This window comes from Ochotona curzoniae, unplaced genomic scaffold (genome assembly GCF_017591425.1).
Source record: "Ochotona curzoniae isolate NIBS_2020 unplaced genomic scaffold, NIBS_Ocur_1.0 contig_1014, whole genome shotgun sequence".
NCBI classification, from domain to species: Eukaryota; Metazoa; Chordata; class Mammalia; order Lagomorpha; family Ochotonidae; genus Ochotona; species Ochotona curzoniae.
This window is the reverse complement of record NW_024464920.1, coordinates 21,593,135-21,617,470: the sequence shown is the minus strand read 5'-3', so window position 1 is coordinate 21,617,470 and position 24,336 is coordinate 21,593,135. Positions and strand designations below refer to the sequence as shown.

Here is a 24,336-nt window from a genome sequence, read left to right as displayed (position 1 = left end):
TCATTGTCTTAAATTACAGGAAAAGAACAGCTATTCAGGAAACAACTGGCATGCAATTGTACTTTAATATTGTTTTGTAGATACATTTCATGTCTTATGTGCCCGAAATAATTTACTAGAAGAATATAATATAAGTAAGGCAAATTACCACCTGCCGTATTTCATATTTGACATATGTGGCATGTAAACTCAGTATTCAAGTCCTGTTGTACTAAGATATCTTAAAATGTAAAGGTATTCTACGTACTGTCTTCCACAATCATTTGTGTTACAGCATATTGGATTTTAACCTTCTGTGGTTATGCCTGTGCTCCGTGCATTCAGATGGTGAATGAACTATGTGAGAATTATTTCAAACACTTAATATATTGGCCACATTGTAGACATCCAGTTTACTCACTGAATCATTATCTAGCTACTAATTTTTAGCAAGACATAATTTCTTTGGCTCTAGAAGTAGCTTTTTTAATTCAAATCTTGGCAGCACCACTTACTAGCTGTACCATAACTATTAGCAAGTTTTATCATCTATGGTACAGAGATAGTCATATTGGCTAACTCTTAAGGCTTTCTGTGGGAGCATTAAATCAGCTTATATGTTTAAAACTCTTGTAACAACATCTGACTAATAGCATGACCTTCAAAGTACTAGGCATTTTCATTTATTAATATTACTTCCAACTGGCAGGCTGAAGAATTTCTCATCACCGCATTTACTCCAACTTCAGCAGTATGTAGACTGATATTGGAGCTTCTCTTGCCTGTTTGACAAAACAATGACAATTTTGACACACTTGGAGAAACGAGAGCGTAGAGTTATAGGCTTAGATTTTCCTACAAGGGCCTGCAGCTCAGAAACAGCACGAGGTCAGAGCTGAGCTTCAGCTATGCAGTGGAGACTGCAAGTTTCAGATTATTTTTTGTACCTTCCGCAGAAGGTGTTTTGACAGCCAATTGGTTTGATCTAGCTAAGCTGTTTCTTCAGTCACAACCAAAAGCATCTGATTTGATCTTACTTTACCAAAATGAGAGGTAATTTCAGTGAATATTGTACACAGTGATCATAGTTACTGAAAGCTGTGTCAGACTGACCCGTGGGAGATTTTCACACTATCTCTAGGCTTTTGTTAAGAAAACAAAAAGAGGGACTTGGTCCCTTAACCTATCATTTTGAAACCACTACACAACACACTTAAAATCTTCATGATGCATCTGAAAAAGCTTCAGGAGGCCTTTAAAGCCATACAAATGTCCCCTTATTGAGTGGTGCTTTTGAAATAGATGTAGTTTTAGAGACAGCAGTGTTAAAGCATTTCAATAATAGAAAGAAAAAACAGATTCATAACCCATTATTATTAAACAGTGTTAAAGTACTGGGGGGAGGGGCAGGGAGTTTTCTGGCTGTTCTCAGTCGTTTCAGTAATTTAGTATTTGGGTTTTGATTTGGATGCTTCGTTTGTTTCCATTCTTTGCATTTCCTTTTCCATAATAGAGACCTGAGGGGAAAAATAATGCAACAATGAATATCGTATTCATGTGGTTCTGGGAACTGTTTAGGTTTTAAATAGTTCTGATATTTTTGCTGTCTTTGATGCTACGCATCATTCACACATCTCTGTGAAGAGAAAAAAATTGTCCACACTTTTACTCAGTATTATCACCTTACAGTATACGCAGGCTCATATTCTCTCTGTTTACGAAACATGCCTATTAAAAAACACATTAATTATGAGATGCAGCATTATTTTAAATATTACTAAGAAATAATGTTAAAGATGAAGCTATGTCAAGAGTTTTTATCTCTCTAGAATTTCGATGTTGAACTAACTCGAGAAGATATGTAGATTTGGGTAAGAAATTTTCATTCTGTGTTACTTCTGTGCATAAAGACTAGGTGGACAAAGTCATGATCACTTGGATAAGCAACTCCTACAACTTTTCAATCTGTTTCCAGATGCACATCTTTTTTTCACATACCATTATCACTGGTTTCATCAACAGTGTTGAGATAAAGTGTTTTTGCAAATATTGCTCTATGGTTCCCTCAGAAATCTTCTAAACAGCATCATCTCATTCTGCTCATTTCGGTGGTTCAGGCTGACTGTAGCAGGGGTAGACAGGAGTGGAGGAAAGTGGATAAACAACTGGAGATTCTCAGAAACTAAATTATCTCACAAAACAAAAAGACAGGAAATAATTCACATTAAGAATAGGAAAATCAGAAGTCAGCAAGTCAAAATTTTCTAACCACTAGTAGTAGAAAAAAACAGTCACTTGCAAAGATTGACTACTTGTATAAAAATATTTACTTTTTAATCTGTTTGGCCACTTGATATCATTGTATCTGTATGCCTCTCTGCTTTTGCACTGGACCCAAATTTTCCATGTTCACTGTACAAGGGTGCTGAGGGACTTGTCAGTAGGGGGAGGAATGTAGATGGTGTTTTCCATAGGACTAGACAATGGGAAGGGATTAAGAGGCGTAAGGGGAATTCCTAGGAAATGCAATTAATGAGTTTGCACAATTTCCTCCCTCCCACATTTTTCCTCAGATGCTGTCAGCATTAGATTATATGCATCTCTTCAGTGTTTGTAGTGAAGGATTTGTGGGGTTGGAAAAGAATGTTAAATCTGTCCTCAAAGTTACAAAAACCCAGTTGTATGCTATTTGCAAAAGCACAAAAAGAAATACTTCCTGGTAAACAAACATTATCTGTACATATGAAGATTCTTGCAACTTAGCAAATGCACTATTGTAAGTTGAAGTACCTAAATGTCTTTTGAATAGCAGAGGGGCCGGGGAGTAGAGGGTAAGAGAGAATGAATATGAAAATGAATTCAGGTGCCTGTGTGTTTTTGGTTAGTCACATGCTATGCTTCCAGTTGCCCTAAGACCCAAAAAACAACCTTGCATGTGTAGCCCTTTCATTGCAGCTACTGCCAGAAGTTAGCTCTTCTCTGCTGTGACAGGGCTGCAGGTTCTCACTTTTCTTCTACTTCCCTCAAGAGAAATGACAGGTTTGAACTAGAGAGAAGGTGAGCCTCGAGCCTGACATTGAAACACCTGCAAACATACGGAAGATGTTGATATGCTAGTAGACCTCACTTACTGCCTCAGAATCCTTGAGTTTGTAAAGAATGTAAATGAATGTTTTGGAACAGTCTTTTTGTATTTTTCCAAAAGTCTATCATAGGTCCCAGTCCTTGGATACCTGGGTTGAGTCGGAGTTGGTTTATTGTGGAATGCTTTCCATGTAAGGAACAGTGGGGAGCAGGTTTGACCAAAGGGAAATGCTTAATGAACAGAAGTGCAGTTGGACCAGGAATGAGCGAATCCCAAAAGATCCTTCAGAGAAGGACTGAGACTTGACCCAAAGAGCCAGTCCCAAAGAGCTGTCGTTGGAGAAGGGTGTCATCCTGGCAAACCAACTCCTTTTACCCAAGAGTAATTTTTAGGGAGGAAATACTTTCATTTAGTCAGTCAGCTGTCAGTACTCTTTGAGGTTCAATGGCTTAAAGGAAAGAAGTAGACAGATGGCATCCATTCATGCTGTCTTCACTATGATGGGTAGAGAGAAACTGACATGGTAAAATCATTACAGTTGGCTCTCCAACTTTTAACACATTCCAAGATATTATAGGATACATGAATAATTATTCCCAGGTTTACCTTCATTTTGAGGACTTGCTACATAACAATACATTTTTATAATAACCTTTTCTGTAATATTTCTTAAACTTTCTCCTGTTTGTTCCTTAATTTTACCTGTTGTTATAAACTACTAAATAGAGATGGAAATAATATTTTCTCTAGAAATCACTCAGTTTATGCAGTATAGAAGTTTCTCTCACTAACTAATCCAAGAAATCTATATCAATTTGTAGATCTAGAGACCAACGTAATTAAAATCCTATGCAGAAGAATAAATAGAATGGGACAGAAAGAAGTTGTCATGGCAACCCCAAATCCTAATTTTCCTCATTTTATACCAGAAAAGTATTAACCTTTATGATGCCTTAATACTTTTCTCTACATTGTGTTCTACCCAGTGGCCATTCAGGATAATATATTCACTATAAATATAGATTCATTATTCATTCTTGAGCTTCAGTTTCTTAATTACATTTTAAAGTATTTTTGTGAAAGCCTGGCATTAGGAAATTAAACCTGTTCTACAAGATTCAGTTTTCTCGAGATCAAAACAGTTTGAAAGGGGTTTGTTTCTTTTTGTAATTTAAAATAATTTGTGTTTCTAATTACTGAAAATGTAAACATGGGGATACGAGTGACTGTTCTAACATAAGGTTGACATTTTAATTGCTATCTCTTTTTTAGGTTTGTTTTATTTTAAATCAGAGTTACAAACAAAGAGATAGAGACATGCATGCATACACCCACAGAGAGACCTTGCATCCAGGAGTTCACTCCGTAGATAGCCACAAACAGCACTGGGCCAGGCCAAAGCCAGGAGCTGCTTCCAAGTCTCTCTGGTGAATGGTAGGGTACCAAACATATGGGCAATCTTTCACTGCTTTTCCCAGGCCTTTGGCAGGGAGCTGGATCTGAAGTGCCACAGCAGGGGCACAAGTGGGATGCTTTCTAATGCACATGGCAATAGAATAGTCCTTCAGCAACAGTCACAAATCCAACATTCTGCTATTTAAGTGTATCATGACATTGTAGGTTTAGAAGATGTTAGAGTCCAGCATTGTATTGCCAAGATGTATGTAACAATTTCATTGGGGATCTGTCTTTTAAGCCTCCCAAAATGCATCATTTCATTAGACACTTGTTTCCTAGTGTGCAAGTCCCTTAATATTAGAGTAGCTTAATATTAGGTAGCTAAGATACCTGTGTTCTATCCTCATTGCGATTATTACTGTAGGGGCTGGAATTCATTAACTTCACTCTGTTGTACTTTCTTCACCTATGAAATGAATGATAGTTATTTGTATTTCATGTTACCCAGATTTGATTCTTTTTTTTTGAATAGCAAAATATGCTACATTAACTAAAAGTACCAATAGGAATAGAAGGTAGTAATTTTAGCCAGAACCGGGCCAACAGCTAGCATTCCCATCTACATAATGATGTTTTCTTTATAAATAACTTATTTTCATCAATTTGAGTTCTTTGTTTTGCTATTGACAAACAATATTATTTCGAGATATAAAGGAATAAAAAGTAAAATAGCCACTCTTTTCAGTATATCCTAATTGCCCACAATAATCTTGAATTTTAAAATGTTTTAATCTCATAGCAGTTTGCAATAACCTTTGTCTATACTTTATTCAAGGTTTTCTGGCTTTTCTTTTAAAATCAGAAATGTTAAGGATAATATTATTGGTTGCTACAGTTAAAGGTTTGTAGCCTTTTTTGTTGTTGACTACTTCAAAGAATACCTTGTTGTAGAAGCAGTTTTGAAATTTAAAAGTCTTTGCTTCCCTAAAAAAAATTTAAAATCACGGTAACTTCAAACTGATTTCCTAAATATTGATCATATTCAGTAAAAGTCTCTTTTCTTCTTTACTTTTTATAGCTTTAAAATTATACTTACGAATAGTTCAGATTATTGCACAAATATGGAAATATTGAATGACTCAGCCCTCTGGTGAGACTCACCCACTTGTGCAAACAGCAGCTAGAAATAAATGTGTTGTTATTTGGAAGTATCAGTTGAAAGAATGTCTGAGGGACCGGCACCAACATCTCACTTCCAAAATAAGACTGAAATTAAACTGAAAATCTGTCAGGCAATGTGCTTTTAATTTAATGTGCTATTATTATTTAGCTATTCTAATTGAGCTCATTTTTTTCATTCCACAGTAAATCGTAATGTTTCACATATCATCACCTGCCCTGTGTCACTAACTGGCAATGTGTATCACACTTAGTGAGTGATACCACAGAGAAACAGTTCCTTGTTTGAGTATATGCGTACCAATATTTTGTATATATATGTGTGTGAGTGTGTGTTTATCTAATTTTAAACCAACTAATTCACAAGAAACATGAAAGTTAAGACATCTTCATTATTAGGTTTTTCAGCCAAGTTACTCTAAGAGAAGTGCTTTTTGCAGAAAAACTTCTAGGTTCTACAGAATCTAAAATAGCATTTTAAAAGTGAGAAGTTTCCAATCTTTGAGGATTCTGGGCTGCTAAGTTCCATGAGGGGACAAGAGACAGAGAGAAGGATTGGCAGAACACACTGCTGTGCTGGACACTGTGTTAATTCTTCATATGGATTATTTCATCTCATACTCTTGAAAACACCATCTTTGGTCTGTCTATCCTCATTTTCCACATGAGAAAACCAAAGGACAAAGAAGGTCTGAATTTGTATTTTTCTAGTTCTGCCCTTGAGGATTATATAGTTGCAACCAGTGAAAAATGTAAGTGCTAAAAAGTAAGAAATAGTTACAAAAGTGAATTATGTGTTTGTATTATTCTCATCCATGATCTCTCTCCAAGGAGAACCAAAAATCTCTCAATTTTTGTTAATGTTTTCATACATAGTGTGATTATTCTATTTCTAAGTAAATGTGCACTAAATATGTTGAGTGTACATAATTAATTCATAAAAGGTTAAAATTCTATAAAAATTCTTCATCTATTTGCTGGTTACCATCACATCTTTGCAAAATCACAGGATCTTTGAGGCCTTATTAGGTTGGAATCTGTGGATAGTGTAAAGTTACTCCTGCCTGTGTCTGTCTGTATTTATTTATTTCTCTCCTGAAGTATGCGATCAGCACAACCTGCCACCACACAGAAAATCATGCAAGTCTATACTCCTTTTTAAATTGGAAGAAGTGAGTTTATTTCTGTGCCTTTAGAATACCTGCCTTACATCTATAAAGCAGGGCTCAATTCTTCATATTAAGAAGGTGTATAAATACTTAGAGCAATGCTTTATAAAAATTCACTTAACTACTAAGGAAGTAGAACTGATTCTGTTGACTTCAAGGCCAAGATTCTACTCCTGTGCTGTATATCACTTACCAGTAGAAAAACAGGAAGCCTCAATAAAGAGCTAATCTCTTTTAGTGAAGACTCTTTTAGTCTAAGATGTTTTCATTGACTACCTTAAGTATTAATTGCTTTGCAGTATTTTGGAGGTAAATAGGCACTTAAAATAATTGAATAAATTAATTGGATAAAAGAGTTCAATAATCAATCTAAATAAATTAAAGTGATTAAACAGACAAGTCATGTTTCATCATCGGTGACTTGATATATATTGAGAGAGTCAATCATGCCAACTTTGCAGTGACTTGGGAAAAGGATTATCCAATAAGACAAGTGAATTATTGATCAGAATATTGTCTGCCATGAATGGTGAAAAAAAATGGGAGGAAAACTTAACCATCAATAAATGGGATTCAAGGCCCAGTTTGTGTAATATTCAGCATGCCTTTAAGAATCAAAGGATATTATAATGGTATTTATAATCATTTTATAATTCACTAACATTTTGAATATATATTGTCACTTATCAGCAGTTATAATACAAGTGTTTTATCTCTTTTAGAAATTGCAAAATATGAAGTTTGGGCCATGTATTTTGATATTTATTTCATATGTATTCTAAGGTAGTTTAGAATACATTTACATAGCACTAATTGGCTATATAAATAACTAATGCATTTGATCATTTACATGGTATTGTTGGAAGAGAATGCTCGTCTCCTGAGAAAGACCTCTCCACTCATTGCATTCCCTGAATATTTCATGAACCAACATAAAGCAATATGCTAATGACAGACTATCCAGTGAGCAGGTGCACCCTCTGATGTCTTTTCATTTCTGATACACCTTTGATGTGGGGTCAATTAAACCATTTTGAATTGTTTGTCCTTTGCTTTCCTCCCTTCACAGTTTCACCTAAAACTACAATGGTGAGTGAGAGCCACCACGAGGCGCTGGCAGCCCCTCCAGTCACCACTGTGGCCACCGTGCTGCCACACAATGCCACTGAGCCAGCCAGCCCTGGGGAAGGAAAGGAAGATGCTTTCTCTAAGCTGAAAGAGAAGTTTATGAATGAGCTACATAAAATTCCACGTGAGTATTTTATATTGTTACATTACAAGAAAAGGACTGTCAAAAATCACCTTTGGGATTGGAAGGCAAAGAAAGCAACTCCTTTTAATATTTAATTTGTTATGGTATTAATTTGGATAGTAATATCACAGTCATGGAATATGAAAGAATGGAATATGCTTAGAAATGAAATATTCTAAGTTATATAACATTTTCATTTATCAAAATTTTTGTTTTAAATAAGTAGTTTTTATATTTTCTTTAACATGAATTTCTCTAAACATTGATTCTTTTAGCTTATGTTGGATTTTTTTTGAATTTGTATTTAGGAAACCAGTGTATTATAAAGATTATTGATAACATTACTTTTTCAATATTGCAAGTTGGATCTTCTATCATTTATTTGCCAAGACTTCGAACTCTTTCACCCATGTCGTTTTACCTTGTTTGCTGTCATTCAGAAAGGAGAAAAGCCTCTTAGCTTAGTAGTGAGGGCAGAATAAAGTCAGATCAGTGGTGTTTAAATAACTATTTATTCAATAAAAAGTATTTACTAAATTGTTTTATTAAATATTATATTTTATTAAATTTTTACCTATTTATTGATGCAAATAAACCCTATCATAAAGTATAATATAATGTCCAAAGGAAATGAAGTTAATAATAATAATTTTTATATGATTGTTGGCTCATTTGTTATTCCTGATGGTCTGTATCTGTTTTTAAAAAACAATTATTGAGCCCTTAGATTTAGTGGTCATTTCTTTTAAATTTTTCTAATTTATCTTTGAGACACACACATGATATCTTTTCATTGACTGGTTTTTGTTGCTTGCATATTTCAAGTATTAGCCCATTATCAGATATATAGCATAAAGGTTTTTCCTCATTTCTTCATTCTATTGATTTTTGTTGTTCTGTAAAAGCTAGTTAATTTAGATAATATACCATGTATTTGCTTTGGCTCTTGCTACCTATGCTTTGGGTGCCGAAGCGAAAAAGTTACATGCCAGAACAATATCATAGAGCTTTAACATTATATTTTTTTCTACTAGTCTCAAAGATTAGAGCATAGTATATAGTAAAGATTTAGTTTCAGTCTCCTGCATGCAAATTTCTAGTTATCCAACAGTACTTCTTGAAGAGACTGTCCCTTCCTCATAGTATTGACTTTGTTATTGTGTTGAAATCAGTTGTTTATAAAGCATGGGGTTATTTTTGGCATCTCTGTACTGTTCCATCGTACTTTGTGTCTGTTTTTATACCAATGCCATGTGGCTTTGCTTACCCTATCTTTGAGGTGTATTTTGCAATCAGGTAGTGTATGTATCCAGATTGTTCCATTCACTGAAGGAAGCTTTGGCTATCCAAAGTATTTGTTGTTCCATAAAACTGTTGAGAGTTTTCTTTTTTTATTATTATTATTCTTTGCAGACTGCCTTTGGTATTTTGATAGGGCTTAATATAATGAATCAGTGCAGTGTGGACATTTTAACAATACTAAATCTTCCAATTCATCTGAACAGGATATCTTTACATTTACTTCCATTTGCTTAATTTCTTTCATCAGTATTTTAGAGTGTTAGTATTATTTTTCCCTTTATAAATGGAATCGTTAATTTTTTTTCAAATAGTCCACAGTTAATGGATAGAAATTCTGTTTGTTTTTTGAGTGAGATTATTCTTTTTGTTAGTAGACTGATTTTATATCTATAAGGTAATGCCATTTGCAAAAGATACAGACCATTGCTATGGTGAATATAAGAGGAAAATGTAAGCCTCAACCTTATTCTGAGTTTCAGAAAAACAAAAACTTCCTTTGTTTCCTGTGGAATATGATGTAAACTGTGAGCTTACCATATATGACTTATAAAGGTGTTAGGATACATTCTTTCTATGCCTAAATTGTTGAGAGTTTTCATTCTGGTAGGATGGTGAATTCTGTCAAATGTTTCTTCTGCATGTGGTAAGACAAATTAATGGCACATTAAAAAGATCACTCGTGAGGATCTAGTAGGATTCGTCCCATGTTATACAAAAACAGTAAATCAGTAAATAAGATACACAACACTAACCAAAAGAAGGGAAAAATGATATAGTCATTTCAACAGATGCATTGAACATTCTCTGGTATAGATCATATGTTGAGATATAAACCAGATCTTAACAAATTTACAATTGAAGTTTTATCAAGTATGACAAATGTGGAGCTCAAGACAAGCTGGAAGCCTTGAGTTGAACTAGCCAGCCAGGCAGTGGGGTACGTGAGAATGTTGGGACTGCTCTATCCAATGTGGTGCTAACAAAAGCCCAAGGCAGCCATAACCAGTGTGATGCCTCAAGAACTTTAGAGTCCATGGAGGTAGAATTAGAGCGGGGGCATCTAAGGCCAGGGTCTACTCAGAGTTGTCTGGAGCAAGAGAGCACCAACATAAATGAGATAGTGAAGTCAGCTGGAGATTAACTATCCTGTGCAAGCCTGGAGCATGGGGCTATGTGGTACCTTGTGGAACTGACATGGGTCTACAGGTTCAGTGCATGGGAATTGCTTGGAAGAATGAGGCAAGCAGACCTTCCTTTTCCGGGGAGTTAACATGTAAAGTCCTGTGTCAGGATACAAGGCTCATGCTAACTCTTTCCATGTTATATTGCTTTGTGTACCAAGGTTGATTTCCTTGTTTATCTGGTTTCTGTAGTTCTTGTGAAAGTATTTTAATGCATGAATAGTTACTCTAAATTATGCTTCTGCAAAGCGATAATCATCAGGAAGTGCTATTGGGTCATTTTGTTCTATCACAATTGCAAAAATGTTTCCTAAGTGCTGAAACAAAAGCTTGAGGCCTTACACATCCCTTAAATTCTAGTAGTCAAAAAAAGTCATCAATAAGCAAGTAGATAATCTCATGTGCAGTGTGCCATATAAACTATGATAGTGTATGGAAAAATGTAAGTGAATAAATGACAGAAGGTATCACAAAAAGAGGCCAAAGTATTGTTTGTAAGATATCAAAACAGATTTTTGTCATAAAGAAATTGAAAAAAGTAAAGGCAGAATCCATCATAAAACCCGCTAGAACATAAGCTCTCAGATAAGAATTTTGGAGAGCAACAGCTGGGTATTACATAAGTAGAGTAAACATGATGGAGAGTGGCCAAAGATGACTTTCTTTGAACCATTTTGCATTGTTGAACAGAGGTGTTCTGTAAACTGACTTGTTATTTTAAAGATAATTATTGTTGTAGTGTTGAAAATAGGCTATAGACAGTCAAGGACAGAAAAGATATCAGAACATTGTAATAATCCAGATGAGAGATTGGTTAAAATTTACAAGGAAATTATTCTACAAGAACACCAAAAAAATGTAAAAATCCAACAGTGTCAACTTCTAGCTCAGTAGTTTCAGCTTTGCGGCTTGTCCATCCCTTGTCATCAACTTCAGGTTCATCCAAGAAATGGGTTTAGCACAGTCATCATTCATCATTCACAGCAGAAAGACCCTTAAATATGTAGAAAAGGAGAAGTCCTATGGTGCATGTTCTCTTCTTTGTTCTGTTGTTGAACTAACAGGCTGATAGACAAACTCTGGGTTCTTTTGATGCAATTTTGAGGTACAATGACAAGGCAGAAATCAAATGCAAATGTTATTTTTACAAACTCTTGTTTGAATATTTGTGAAAAATGGTTTAAGAGAAATGTGTTTTAGAGACACAGAAAAAGCAATGAATTATACCAAATCTAATACATGCCCTGTCTATCTTCATTATCTCTTCAGAAAGGATGAAGAGCACATTCTAACATTGATAACTATGGAATCAAATATTGCCCATTTGTCAACAAACTCATTCACTCATCTTCTTTAGGTCTTTCCCTGTTCTCATTCTCTTGGATGGGACTCCCCAGCTATGCCACCTAAGAATGCAAGTCCTTTCATCTCACTCCATCTTTTCCAGTGCTTCAGTTTTCACCACATCTCTTAACTATCTATAAAGCATTGTATTTTATTATGTGGTTTTAATTGGTTGGGTTTCCTACAAAGCAGTGGAATTTTATGAGCAGTAATATGCACCATTATATCCACAATGGTCTTTGACAAGACCCTCAGTATGTTTTTGATGAATGGAAGAATGAAAAAATAATATTTATCTGGAACTATGCCTCTTAGAATTTGAGGCATTGTGATTCTGACAGAACATATTGTTAAGGCACAAATTTGATAAATTTTAAATTTCAGGCACTATGGAAAGCATAATTCCATTGCTTGACTGTGCCATTCCTCTGTGTGTGTGTGTGTGTGTGTGTGTGTGTGTGTGTGTGTATTTCTACCATGATCGTTATATCTACATTTTTAACCTTTCCCATGTGGAGCTAGTTATTATTTTGGGTTTTTCTCCTTCCCTACACATCATTAGGAAAACATTCAGCAGAAAAAAATGTCAATGAAGCTCCATTCCTGCCAAAAACCATTGTCCCATTCCTATGCCCATTTATTAGGTACTTGGGAATCAACCAAATGATCTTAGCTCCTTAATAGATATTTACTCTTAACCAACAATCTAAAATAATAGGATGTCAGAAGTAGTATCCACAGAAATACTAGGTTGCTAGCATTCTCCTTAATTTAACAGGAAGAAACAAGTACCTAAAATCTTAAGATGATAAAAATCATTTTTAGGAAAGAAAGTGTCTCATAAAATGTTATGCAGTTTGACAAAAATTTTGTGTTTTCATTTTAATCTATCAATTTCCACTACCTGTGTAATTTAAATGTCTAATCATATTTACATACAGAGAGACACACTAAACAAAACTAAATAATACTTCTAAAATGAAATTCCTTTAGGGATGCTAAATGACAGGTAACAAATTAGAATATTAATCGATTTCAGTCCCTGAACTAAATCTTGGCTATCTTGCAGATGTGGTTTTTATTTATTTATTATTTTTTTTTTGCCATAATGATAGCAAACAGCTTTAGTCTGTCACTTGGAATTCCCACTTGTAAGGAGAGGTGTCACAGTGGCAAGGAGTATGCATGTCATTAGTTGGGTAATCTGCACAGTCCAGCATGAAACATATTCAAACCAAATTGCCTGATGATATCATCCATAACACCACAGGGCTTAAAATAAAAAAAGAGAAAGAAATGGCAAACGCTGAGCATTTTCATCTTTCAATTCATTTCGCACAGTGTTATCTAAATGAAGCAGACAAGGTTTTTCAGAATGTTTCTTTATTTTGCAACTTTGATTTTAATATGAGTAGGGCCAAGGTTGGTTTGTAAAGCATGAACTTGTGTCATCAGAATAAGCTGTGATTAAGGTTTTGATATTCATGAGCTGCTTGAAGTACCGTGCATCTTTCCTTCTGCATAGCAGAGCCAGAACTGACTCTTTGTTGAGAAGACTCAGTGGGTTACAGTGAGTGTAGAAAATGTTATTAGACAGACATTTTAACACGGGAATTAAAAACACAAATTCAGGACACACGCCTCATTTTGCAGGTTCAAATCCTAGCTCCATAGCATTCTAACTATGTGACCTTGGGCATACTTATTAATATTATTGTATCAATTTCATCCTTCCTAAAATAGAAATGAAAGTAATAGTCCCACTAGAGGGTTGTTGGGGAAATATGTCAATGTGTGTAAAATGCTGAAAATGGTCAGGCATAGAATAAACATTGCTTCAATGTTCAAGCTGTCATTTTTGCAACTCTGTTTCTCGTATTTCATGTGAATCTCCCAAAGTGAGAGAATTCCAAAATGCTCCAGCCAAATACATGTGTACTGCACTCTATAAACCCATTCCAACAACATCTGGACTCCTCCTTGGGGTTTCCTCTGATCAGTTCTCTTGATCCTTGTTGTTTTGTGTTTTTTTGTTTGTTTGTTTCACTTTCTCATTGCCTTACTCCTTTGAGCCTACACATGCACTCAAGGTTCATTTATCTGACATTGCAAACAAAAATCCATGCATATTAGGTCCTTAGAGATTTTCTCAAGCTTAGATTTTCTGCCTTCGTACTCTAAAAATGTCTTCCCCAGCCTCACCTCATCCCTCAAGCTATCACTCTCTCTTCCTGCTTCGCATCTCCACCTAACTTAAAAACCTAACATGGACTCTGCCATCTGTTTCATCAACTCCCTTTAATGTCTTAATTCTGTCCACTTTCATTTCTACCCTTTGTGCAATATTAAAATTTGACTGTTTTTTTCCAGAAGACTTTATTTGCTACCTGAGGAACAATTATGAAGGTCATTTTCAGTCATCATGTGGCCAGCGTTGTCTGGCGTTGTTATCGCTATTGAGCAATGTTTATGACAAATACAAATACTGCCCTCCGAACCATCACCCTTCCTCCTCTTCTCCACTTCCTTCCTTCCCACCTTGCTTTGTTCCATTAACTGGTCCTACTTTTTTGTGTCTTTTCCTTTAGTGTGAAATTTCCTTACTTTCCAGGAACTAATTTTTAGCCTTATTCCACTCCAATTTTGCGTGTTCTTCCCGAGAAATCTCAGTCATCATTATGTATTTTTCCCAAGAAAAACCAATCACAAAAGAAATCTCACTGTTTTTGCCTCCCTGAGCTTTTTCACCGATTCTGTGCCTGATTTCAAGTCCTAGAAATGCTCCTCTGAAACAGCTCTCAGATGCCGTCAGCTGGCCGAGTGGCTCACTCCTTCCAAAGCCAGCATTGTACGAGTCCTCCTCTATTCAGTCCGAGTTTGCCATCATCATGATCTTGCTTGGCTGAGGCACTTTTGCCTGTGTTGCTGACTGTAATGTAAATTCTACAGGGAATTCCACCCCCCCACCTGTTCCAAGTATCTGACACCCAAGGAACCAATTAGAATGGGATCTCCTGGGAACTGGGGAAGGTTTACAACCAAGAGCAAAGCTCTTATTCCAATGCATGAGTCAGAGAATAACAGGACTTCTTTTTTGTTTGAGATCGTACTAATTCTTGTTAGAGCAACGATGTAGTGTGTCACAAAAATTGGATTACAAACAGTGTGATCCTAAAGCTGCGCTTGTAGAAATTGGTTTAGAAAGCAATCATTTTAAACAATGTTGATGTTAAGGAGATAATTGCAAGAAACAGACAACAAGAACCCTCAGGAATACATAGGGATCCGTACATGCACATAACATAATCATGGCAGTTACCAATGTTCCAATGTTTATTGAGAACTTAGTATATATGTGTGTCATGCCTTCTGTGAAATAAACTTCTGGTAGACCTTGTAAAAACTCTTCTAAATGAAAACAATTGTTATCCCCACTTTATAGAGAATAAGAAAGAGATTTACAAAGTGACAGTTTTCCAAATAAGTTACACTCATAGACTGTATGTTTTAGATGTAGCAGTAGGAGCTGCTACGTTTAAAAAAGTCTGGTGTTTGGGTTTTGCTTTATTTGGGGATTTTTGAGTTGGGTTTTTGTTGTTGTTTTATGTTTTCATTTTTTTTTAAGATTATATTCTTGGGAGACTAATATTGAGAAAATCAGAAAAACTTGATATCACCTCCAGCACTCTTTATTGCCATTAAGTCAGAAACCATTGGTAGTTATATACCTATTAGGGGACATTGGTTAATATTTAATGTTCCCATTTTAATGTTTTATATAATTGAATCTAAGAACACAAACTTATTTCAGTTTTTCATTGCATTCTCTGGCTTAAAAAGCAGGTACTTATTCACTGTTTCTGTGTTTCTCTTATTGCCTCACTAACACACAAGTGCCAAATATTTTCATTGCATGAATGAACGCTTGGTATATGACTCAACATCGTTATCTGTTGATTCAGTACCTACACTTCAGAAAAGCATTGCTAAATGTTAAGTGAAATTATTCATGACTAACCTCTCTTCAATAGGAATGTCTATAAGAAAAATATTAGAATCCTGATTGTATTATTCTCAGAGCTTTGCTTGGTAATGCTAATAGATGATAAGTTGTCTGAGTAAGTTACATAATGTTCTGGTATAAGTTTTAGGTGTAGGAGCAGGTCAGAAAAGAAGTATCCAGTTTTATGATTAACCATTGAAAGAAGATCACACAGGCTGTAAATCACCTCCACTATTGCTATCTACAAATAAGATCGGAAAGTATTTGCCAGCTTTATCAATGCAGTACTGAAGGATTCCTTCTGGAACAGAAACTCTGGAAGGGTGACAGATTATCACAGTACCAAGTAGTGATTCTGGTTCCCACTCAAGCATATTTCATTTTATTATTTTAAGATTTTTTGTTGTTGTTGTTGTTGTTACAAAGTCAGATATACAGAGAGGATGGGAGACAGAGAGCAAGATCTTCCATCCAATGATTCACTCCCCAAGTGAGCGCAACAGCTGGTGCTGTGCCGATCCGAAACCAGGATCCAGGAACTTCTTCCGGGTCTCCCACACAGGTGCAGGGTCCCAAAGCATTGGGCCGTCCTCGACTGCTTTCCCAGGCCACAAGCAGGGAGCTGGATGGGAAGTGGAGCTGCAGGAATTAGAACTGGCACCCATATGGGATCCTGGTGCGTTCAAGGCGAGGACTTTAGCCGCTAGGCCATGCCGCCGGGCCCGCGTATTTTATTTTAATTTGATTTACTTCATCATCTTAGCTATGTTTCTAATTCTTACTCAAAATATGGGATATATATATGTGTAAATTGTGTAAGCATGTGGATTTTTGTAGGAGCTAATATTAATAGTGCTAAGGCAGAAGAGTCTTGATTCATCTGAAGCAAAAGTTGTTAATACTCAGTAAGTTGGCACTGTATGCAAAAGGATATTGTAAATATTTGTTGGGCTGTGCTTAAGTGTGCTTAAATATAGGTAAAAAGGGATGTTACCAGCATCTGTGAGCCTAGGTCCAGCTACTACTCATCTAGCAATAGGTGGGACCATTTCATAGTTGTTCTGAATTAGACACAAATTTCAAAATCCCCATACGGCATACATAAAGAAGGAGGGCACACTTAAAATGGTCTGAACCTAGAAGTATTTCACATATTAGCACAATGGTTTTTCATAGCTCTCCTCTATACTGACCAGTTTAGCTTTATGCTAATATCTCCATAATCTCTAAACTTTTGATATTATTCTGATTTTTAAAAAATCTTGAGTCCCCAGAGCCTGTGGAACTGCATCACAAAATAAGTAAATATGTTTTTAAATAAAAAGTCTTGATTCACTTCTCTAAATATGAACATCTTTTTTATAGTAATTGCAAATATGTGATTATTTCCATATATCTTCTAGTGTAGCTGTGCTTTTATATGTGGAAAAACAAAATTATTTTATTACACGACTATTGTTTTGTTTCTCCTCCACATTATAGCTAGAAGATTTTACTATTTTTAGTAAGCCTGTAGATGTACTATATATTCTATTTTATAATTTGAATCCTGAAAATTATATGTGTTATAACCTAAGATATTGTGCATATTCCAATTTTAAAAAATAAATGTGCCATTTAATTGTATCAGCCCTCTATCGTCAAAGCTGAGAGGTAACACAAGTGCATGCTACTGACGTTAGATGCCAAGGAGATTGTTCACATGTGTCTGTGGTATCTCCCTTGGAAGTCTATTATGCAAAAATTTTCCTCAAGAAATTCCTGTCTTTGAAATGAACTAGAGTTGAGGGATTTTTATAGATTTTCACTGCATAGGCAATGCAGAGTAACATCGACACATAAAATCACCAAGTAAATTAAAATCTCAGCTAAATTTCTCAACTTTCTTTAGCTACATTCCACTAGCATTTCAAAGATACTAAGTAAGCACATCCAAGGAAAATAAAGGGCTTGGAAAATATTTTCCAATGATACCGCAAATAGCTGAGGAACTACTTCGTTGAAATACCATACAAATATATTTTGAAATCGCTTCAGAATTCATTTCCACACCGCAATGACGAGCTGCATTTTCACAGAAAGGCACAGAGGCAAACTGTAAGGAAGGCTGCAGAATGGAAGGTCAACGACTCTTGTTTTCGCCTCAGTCTAATGACTCTGCAGGTCTTGAATGTACTGCTGTCCTGTCAGGTTTGTGTCAGTTTCTACCAGATTGGATAAAGAATTCAGGAGCAGAAAGCCACAGGGAAATTACATGATAGACCATTATATTTTCAGCAATTAGATTTCTCTTCCTTTGTTTTTATTTTCGTTTATGAAAATGGTATAATAAAGGGTTTTGAGCACAATATGTTTTCCACCCATGTGCTTCCCCAGAACGTCTTTGGAGAGCACTTACATAACTTTGAAGTAAAGATTAAGGAAATGTTGTCCCATTTAAAGATTCCCTCACTAATCAACACTTTCATGGATAGTATAGTCCCATAAAGATTTCAAAAACCACTCTAATCTCTTCCTTTAGTCCTCTTCAAATATGTGTTCACATTATGAGTTTTAAAACAATTAAAGGCAACAGTAGATATAAATTATAGAAACACATTTGAATGACAAATTTTCAGGAGCTCCTGTATGTTTTTCCATACAAACTTAGACAAGACTCCACATCTCAAAATAATAAGATTAACTTAATTATACCATTCGATGCCTTTAAAGTAAAATGTAATTATAACTTCATTTTTTCAAATTTACAACATGCTTATTCAAGTTAATAAACTATTACAGAGCAGATTCAAAACATTGTTTCCATTATCATGTAACAATTATTCTCTACCATCTAAAAACAGCCTAAAAGTGTCTACACTTTGTCCCAAATGCTGCATCAATTACTCGGGGATTCTGATCCATTATGGAACTCATCCAGAGCAGCAAAGCGTTGCTGTGATGTCAATCTGTGAAGTAAGATGGTTTATAAGATGAGCTGTAGAGGTGGGCAAGTGGTGCAGGTGTGATGATGTTGTATGGAAGGCCCACATCACATACCTGAGTGCCTGCTTGGCATCTGGATCCTCCAATTCTTTTTAAAGATTTATTTATTATTATTTTTTTTTTTCATTGGAAAGGCGGATATACAGAGAGGAGAGACAGAGAGGAAGATCTTCCGTCCGATGTTTCACTCCCCAAGTGAGCGCAACGGGCCGATACTATGCCGATCCGAAGCCAGGAGCCTCTTCCGGGTCTCCCACGCGGGTGCAGGTTCCCAAAGCTTTGGGCCGTCCTCGACTGCTTTCCCAGGCCACAAGCAGGGAGCTGGAAGGGAAGCGGGGCCGCCGGGATTAGAACCGGCGCCCATATGGGATCCCGGGGGTGCAAGGCGAGGACCTTTAACCACTTGCGCCACCGCGCCGGGCCCTGGATCCTCCAATTCTAACCCAGCTTCCCGCTAGTGTGTACTGTGAGGTATGCAAATGAGGTATGCTCAAGTGCTGGAGTCCCTCCCATCCATGTGGGAGAATAAGATGGATGCTGTGTTTCTAGCTTTTACCTGGCCCAGCCCTAACTATTGTGGGTATTTACAGAGTGAAATCAATGGATGGAAGATCTATCCCACTGTCTGTCTCTGCCTTTTTAATTTAAAACATAAAAAATAAATTAATATAAAGTATGCAGTACATAGACCTGAATTCAAAAATCGTGCTTCTGCCTTATTGGTGTGTGACCTGAACCCAATTGTTTAACCTTCCTTTTAAAACAACAAGTGTGATTATTTCAGGAAAGGTATGAACAGTAACATATGAGGGTGCCTCAAAAATGTTCACTAGGACCCAGGGGCAACAACATGGTGGCTAGAATCCTCGCCTTGAATCTGTTAGAATCCCATATGGGCGCTGGTTCCTATCCCAGCTGTTCCACTTCCCTTCCAGCTCCTTGCCTATGGCCTGGGAAAGCCATGGAGGATGGCTCAGGGACTTGGGACCCTACACTCACATGGGAGACGTGGAAGAAGCTCCTAAATCAAAGCACATGTTTTTAACTTAGTCCCTGTCTTCAGTAACACTACAGACTTAGAATGTTTTTACAGTGTTTTGATGAAACAAGGTTGGCTTGATGATAAGATTTGATAAGATTTTTACAAAACCCTGTCCCCACCTGCAGCTACTTGTCCTTACATGGTTTGTCCAGCAAGATGGAACTTCATAGAAGTAGTAACTGGGCTATATTGAACACTTCCTGCTTCCAGATTTCCATTCAGTTTCCTCAGCCTGAGATGCCTATTGGCCATCACATGGACTAGGTCTGGTTAATCCTGGGAGCTCCATTTCTATAAAAAGCTCTTCCCGTGCTTCTGCTATCATCCTCCTCATCACCCACTAACCAGTAATTGTTCCTCGGTACAAGCTTGTACTTCATGAATGCTTAGTTTTTACTGTATATTTAATTTATCATGTTTTTTGTTTGTCTCTTTGTTTTCTGTTTGGTCTCTCCATGCTGTGCAATCTACTTCAATCCAGGGACCTTGTCTATTCGTCCTGGCATCTCCAGTACCAGCAATAAATCTGGCTCAACATTGACAATTACTAATCTCCTTCCTTCAGTTCAACAGATTCTGGTAGTCACCTTGAGCTCCTAATTGGAAAGGATGAGAGCGTGTGACCATCCAAGGCAGTGCTCCTGGTTAAGCTATAAAAAGTTCGCCAACCTTCTAGAGTCATTTTGCCTTGCCTTCAATGCTTCTGTGATTTTTAACCAAGCCTTTCTCTCTCCTGTTCTTTTCATTGACCCTTCTTTAACATTGCCTTCTTCAGTTCTTTTTCTTTGCTCCTTGCTTATGTTGACTAAAATGTTTCTTGCTCGCTTTATTCTCTTGGGCCTGGTGGCAGTCCAATCTGATTCAGAGGCAAGTTGCAAGCAGACACCAAATTGGTCCCCTGGGTAATCAGTTTCCCACCGCCATCCCACTCGTGCTCCCAGGCATCTAACAAACACTATCAGTTTCATCTTGTAGTTTTAGAAATAATGCTGTGCATTGGAATGTCCAGGAAACCTGATGAGCTCATTTTATATGGCGATGGCCATCAAAGACGGTCCAGTTTCCTGAGTCCTCAGCGGGAGAGTGCAAAAGGTAGCTGGAAATGTTCTTGTGGCTTTTGCCATGAGGGATACTTGTGAGTGGCTTGCTCTAGTGATTGTATACAGGAACCGTGTGTGAATTGCCCTGTGTCACCGCATCAGGTCCAGATCCAAAAAGCGGCAATGGAGTCCTTCAGCTTCCAGTGCTGCCAGTGATACCACTCCTGCAGAAGACGTTTGAAGGGCTGCTTCTGTCTGGCCCGGCCAGCCATCTTTGGCTCATACTCTTTGGAACAGTTCCATGTCACCTCACCTTTCTATAACTGCCCTCATCCATCACCTTGTTTTCCGGATCTGCTAATGTGGCTCTGATGCAGTTTTCCTGGCTGCCTTCCAGGATCTCATCAATAGTAAATGTGTTTTGCTGTTCTGCATTAAGCAGTCTTAAGTTGTACCACCGGAACTACTGATGTGGAAGCAGGGGTACTTCTGCAAGCATTGGAGTTAGGTAATGGTTCTGAAAGTCGAGCAGTGCTTGATTTTAGCCTGGGCCTCATTTACGGGACAATATATAGGCAGTTTTCCAAACTTCCTTCTGTTTCTCATCTCTGCCACAGAATGGTGCAACTTCACTTCTCCCTGCTTCACTGGATTTGAACAAGGAATGCTCAACCACATACACAATGCTTATTAAAATGCTTATATCTAGGCTTCTAACATTTTCTTCCATCCACTTTTTTTTTGAAAGATTTATTTACTGAAAAGACAGATATAAAGAGAGGAGGAGAGAGAGGAAGATCTGTCCGATGGCTCAATACCCAAGTGACTACAACAGCTGGAGCTGAGCCAATCCGAAGCCAGGAGCCCAGAGCCTCTTCCAGGTCTCCCACATAGGTGCAGAGTCCCAAGGTTTTGGGCCATCCTCGATTGCTTTCCCAGGCCACAAGCAAGAAGTTGGATGGGAAGCAGAGCTGCCAGGATTAAAACCAGCACCCATATGGGATCCTCGGCAGGAAAAAGACAAGGGCTTTAGCCGCTAAGCTATCACACTGGGCCCATTTTTTCCATTGTTTCTGAGCATTCCTTCTCTTTCTTCCCCATTTCTCCCATTGCCTGTAAGTAGGTACTTTGTATGAATCTGCCTTGACGTTCTTCTACCTCTGTGATTTCTTCATAACATCAGGATTTCCAATACCATCATTATGCTCATCATACACAGTATTCAGTTCCCACCTTTGGAATCTCTATTGCAGACCCCTATTTTATTAAGTTAGCTTTAACAAAGTGTATTTCATATACAAGAAGACAAACTTACTCAAATTATAGTTATACACAGTTTTCCATATATGTGCAATATAATCAATACTCGAAAGGCTCGCCTTTCTTTTAATTCATGTTGTAATACCCCAAGTTCCATCAGTAATTGGGCACTAAAAATATATGATAATTTTTCAACACTTTCTAAAAATAGAATCACTGAATAGTTTTTTGTATCTACTTTCCTTAGCATAATGTTTCTGAGGTTCATCTATATTCATCAGTCCATTCCTTTTTGTTATTGACTAGTCTTCCATGGCAGGCATGTCCAATAGATGACAGTTAGCTTCTTTCTAATTCAATGTCCTAACATATAAAGGTGTTGTAAATATTGGGCATATTCTTGAGTGGCCATACTTGTGTTTTCATTTATCTTGAGAAATGCTTAGGTGTTGAGATACTAGATAGATAGTATGATAAATATTCATTTTACTTCCATTTTCTGCCAGCAATATATGGAATTCCAATTGTTCTATGTCTTTGTTTATACTCTGAATTGTCAGTGTGTTTCATCACAGATCCTCTAGTAGGTAGGTAGCATATGTGTGTTTTAAGATTCACCTATTTTTATTGGAAAGATAGATTTACAGAGAAAGTTCTGTGTCTGCTGGTTCACTCCCCAAGTGACTGCAACAATGAGCTATGATCCAAACCAAAGGGAGGAGCCTGGAGCATCTTCTGCATCTCCCACACAAATACAGGATTCCAAGGCTTTGGGCCATTCTCTCCTGCATTCCCAGGCCTCAAGCAGGAGCTGGATGGCAAGTGAAGTAGCCAGGACTTGAACTGATGCCCGTATGGGATCCCAGTGTGAGCAAAGTGTAAGGATTTAACCACTGAACCATTGCCCCAGGCCCAGGTCACTCTGATTTTAATGTACACTTGCTTAGCAACTCAAAATATAAATTTATCAAAAGTTAAAACTATAACACTTTAGAAGAAAATATAGGTAATAACTCAAGATCTTGATGTGGACAAGAATTTTTAATAATAAAATGAGAACTTGGCCCACTGCACTTAAGACTTCTGTTTGCTAAACATCCTATTGTATGAATGCCAAACAAAAGGCAGCTCACACCCTGGAGGAGAAAATTCACAATATGTGTATTTGACCAAGATGTTTTCAAAATGTATTTTTTTAAACAATGCCTTACAATCTAGCACAAAAATGAGCAAAGGATTTGGTTAGACATTTAATGAAAGAATATGTGAATTGCTGGTAAGTTCTTATAAAGTTGTTCCACATTCTGAATCAGTGGCAAAATATAAAATATCAACAATAAAGCAATTATAAAATTCTCTTTAGACCCATTCATCTGTATATCCCATTTACACTTGAAATTTCATGCATCCAGCACTAAGCATATCATCTTTTTCCCCAACAAAAGGCAAACATGCATATTCTCTACTAAAGTAAAAACCACAGCATTTTTCTTGTTCCAGCTTTTTTATCCCTGTGTGAAACAAATCAGCAAATTATATCACATCATTCCCTGTCCTCTCTTCCCCACTTCTTCTGCCATTGCTTTCTTTGCCATCATCTCTACTACAAATGATCAGAATCTGCTGAAAATTCTGTCCACCGCCAGCACTTTCCATGCATAAATTTTCTGGATGATTTTTCTTAGAGTCCAGTTCTAAGCACATAACTCCCTTCTTTGGAAACCTTTGGTACTTTTTCCTTCACTGAATTTTCAACTCATTTATTTGGCATTCCAGCTCCTCTATATTGTAGTCCCAACCGAAGGTAGGTATCCCCGTTTTTTACCTTCTCCAAGTACCCAATTGGAGGTATTGGCAAACAAAAATTCTGAGTGAACAAAACCTGCCACTGTTATATAAATAAAATTTAATGACAGCGGTGGTCTAACTTCTGAAATACCAATGCATATCTAATTCTCCTTATCCAAAAAGAGTAAGACTCAAAGCAAACCCAAGCCTTTGTGCATGCCTCCTCCTGAATAGCAGTATTACTCTGTCAATGCCATTTTTTACTGGGTAGCATTATTTGCTTCCTTGCCAGACTTTCTTAGGAAACAATTTCAAAACTGTCACTTTTC

The 24,336-nt window shown here is 36.8% G+C and overlaps 1 protein-coding gene across 1 annotated transcript in view; it reads left to right on the top strand.

Moving 5' to 3' along the window:
• The window catches only part of SYT1 (synaptotagmin 1), a 399,219-nt gene that overhangs the window by 189,330 nt on the left and 185,553 nt on the right, over positions 1–24,336 (top strand). The window contains exon 8 of the mRNA XM_040981245.1: positions 7,880–8,062. Within this exon, the coding sequence (XP_040837179.1) occupies positions 7,897–8,062 (166 nt within the window). The 5' untranslated portion in view covers positions 7,880–7,896. The remainder of the gene's footprint in view (positions 1–7,879; positions 8,063–24,336) is intronic.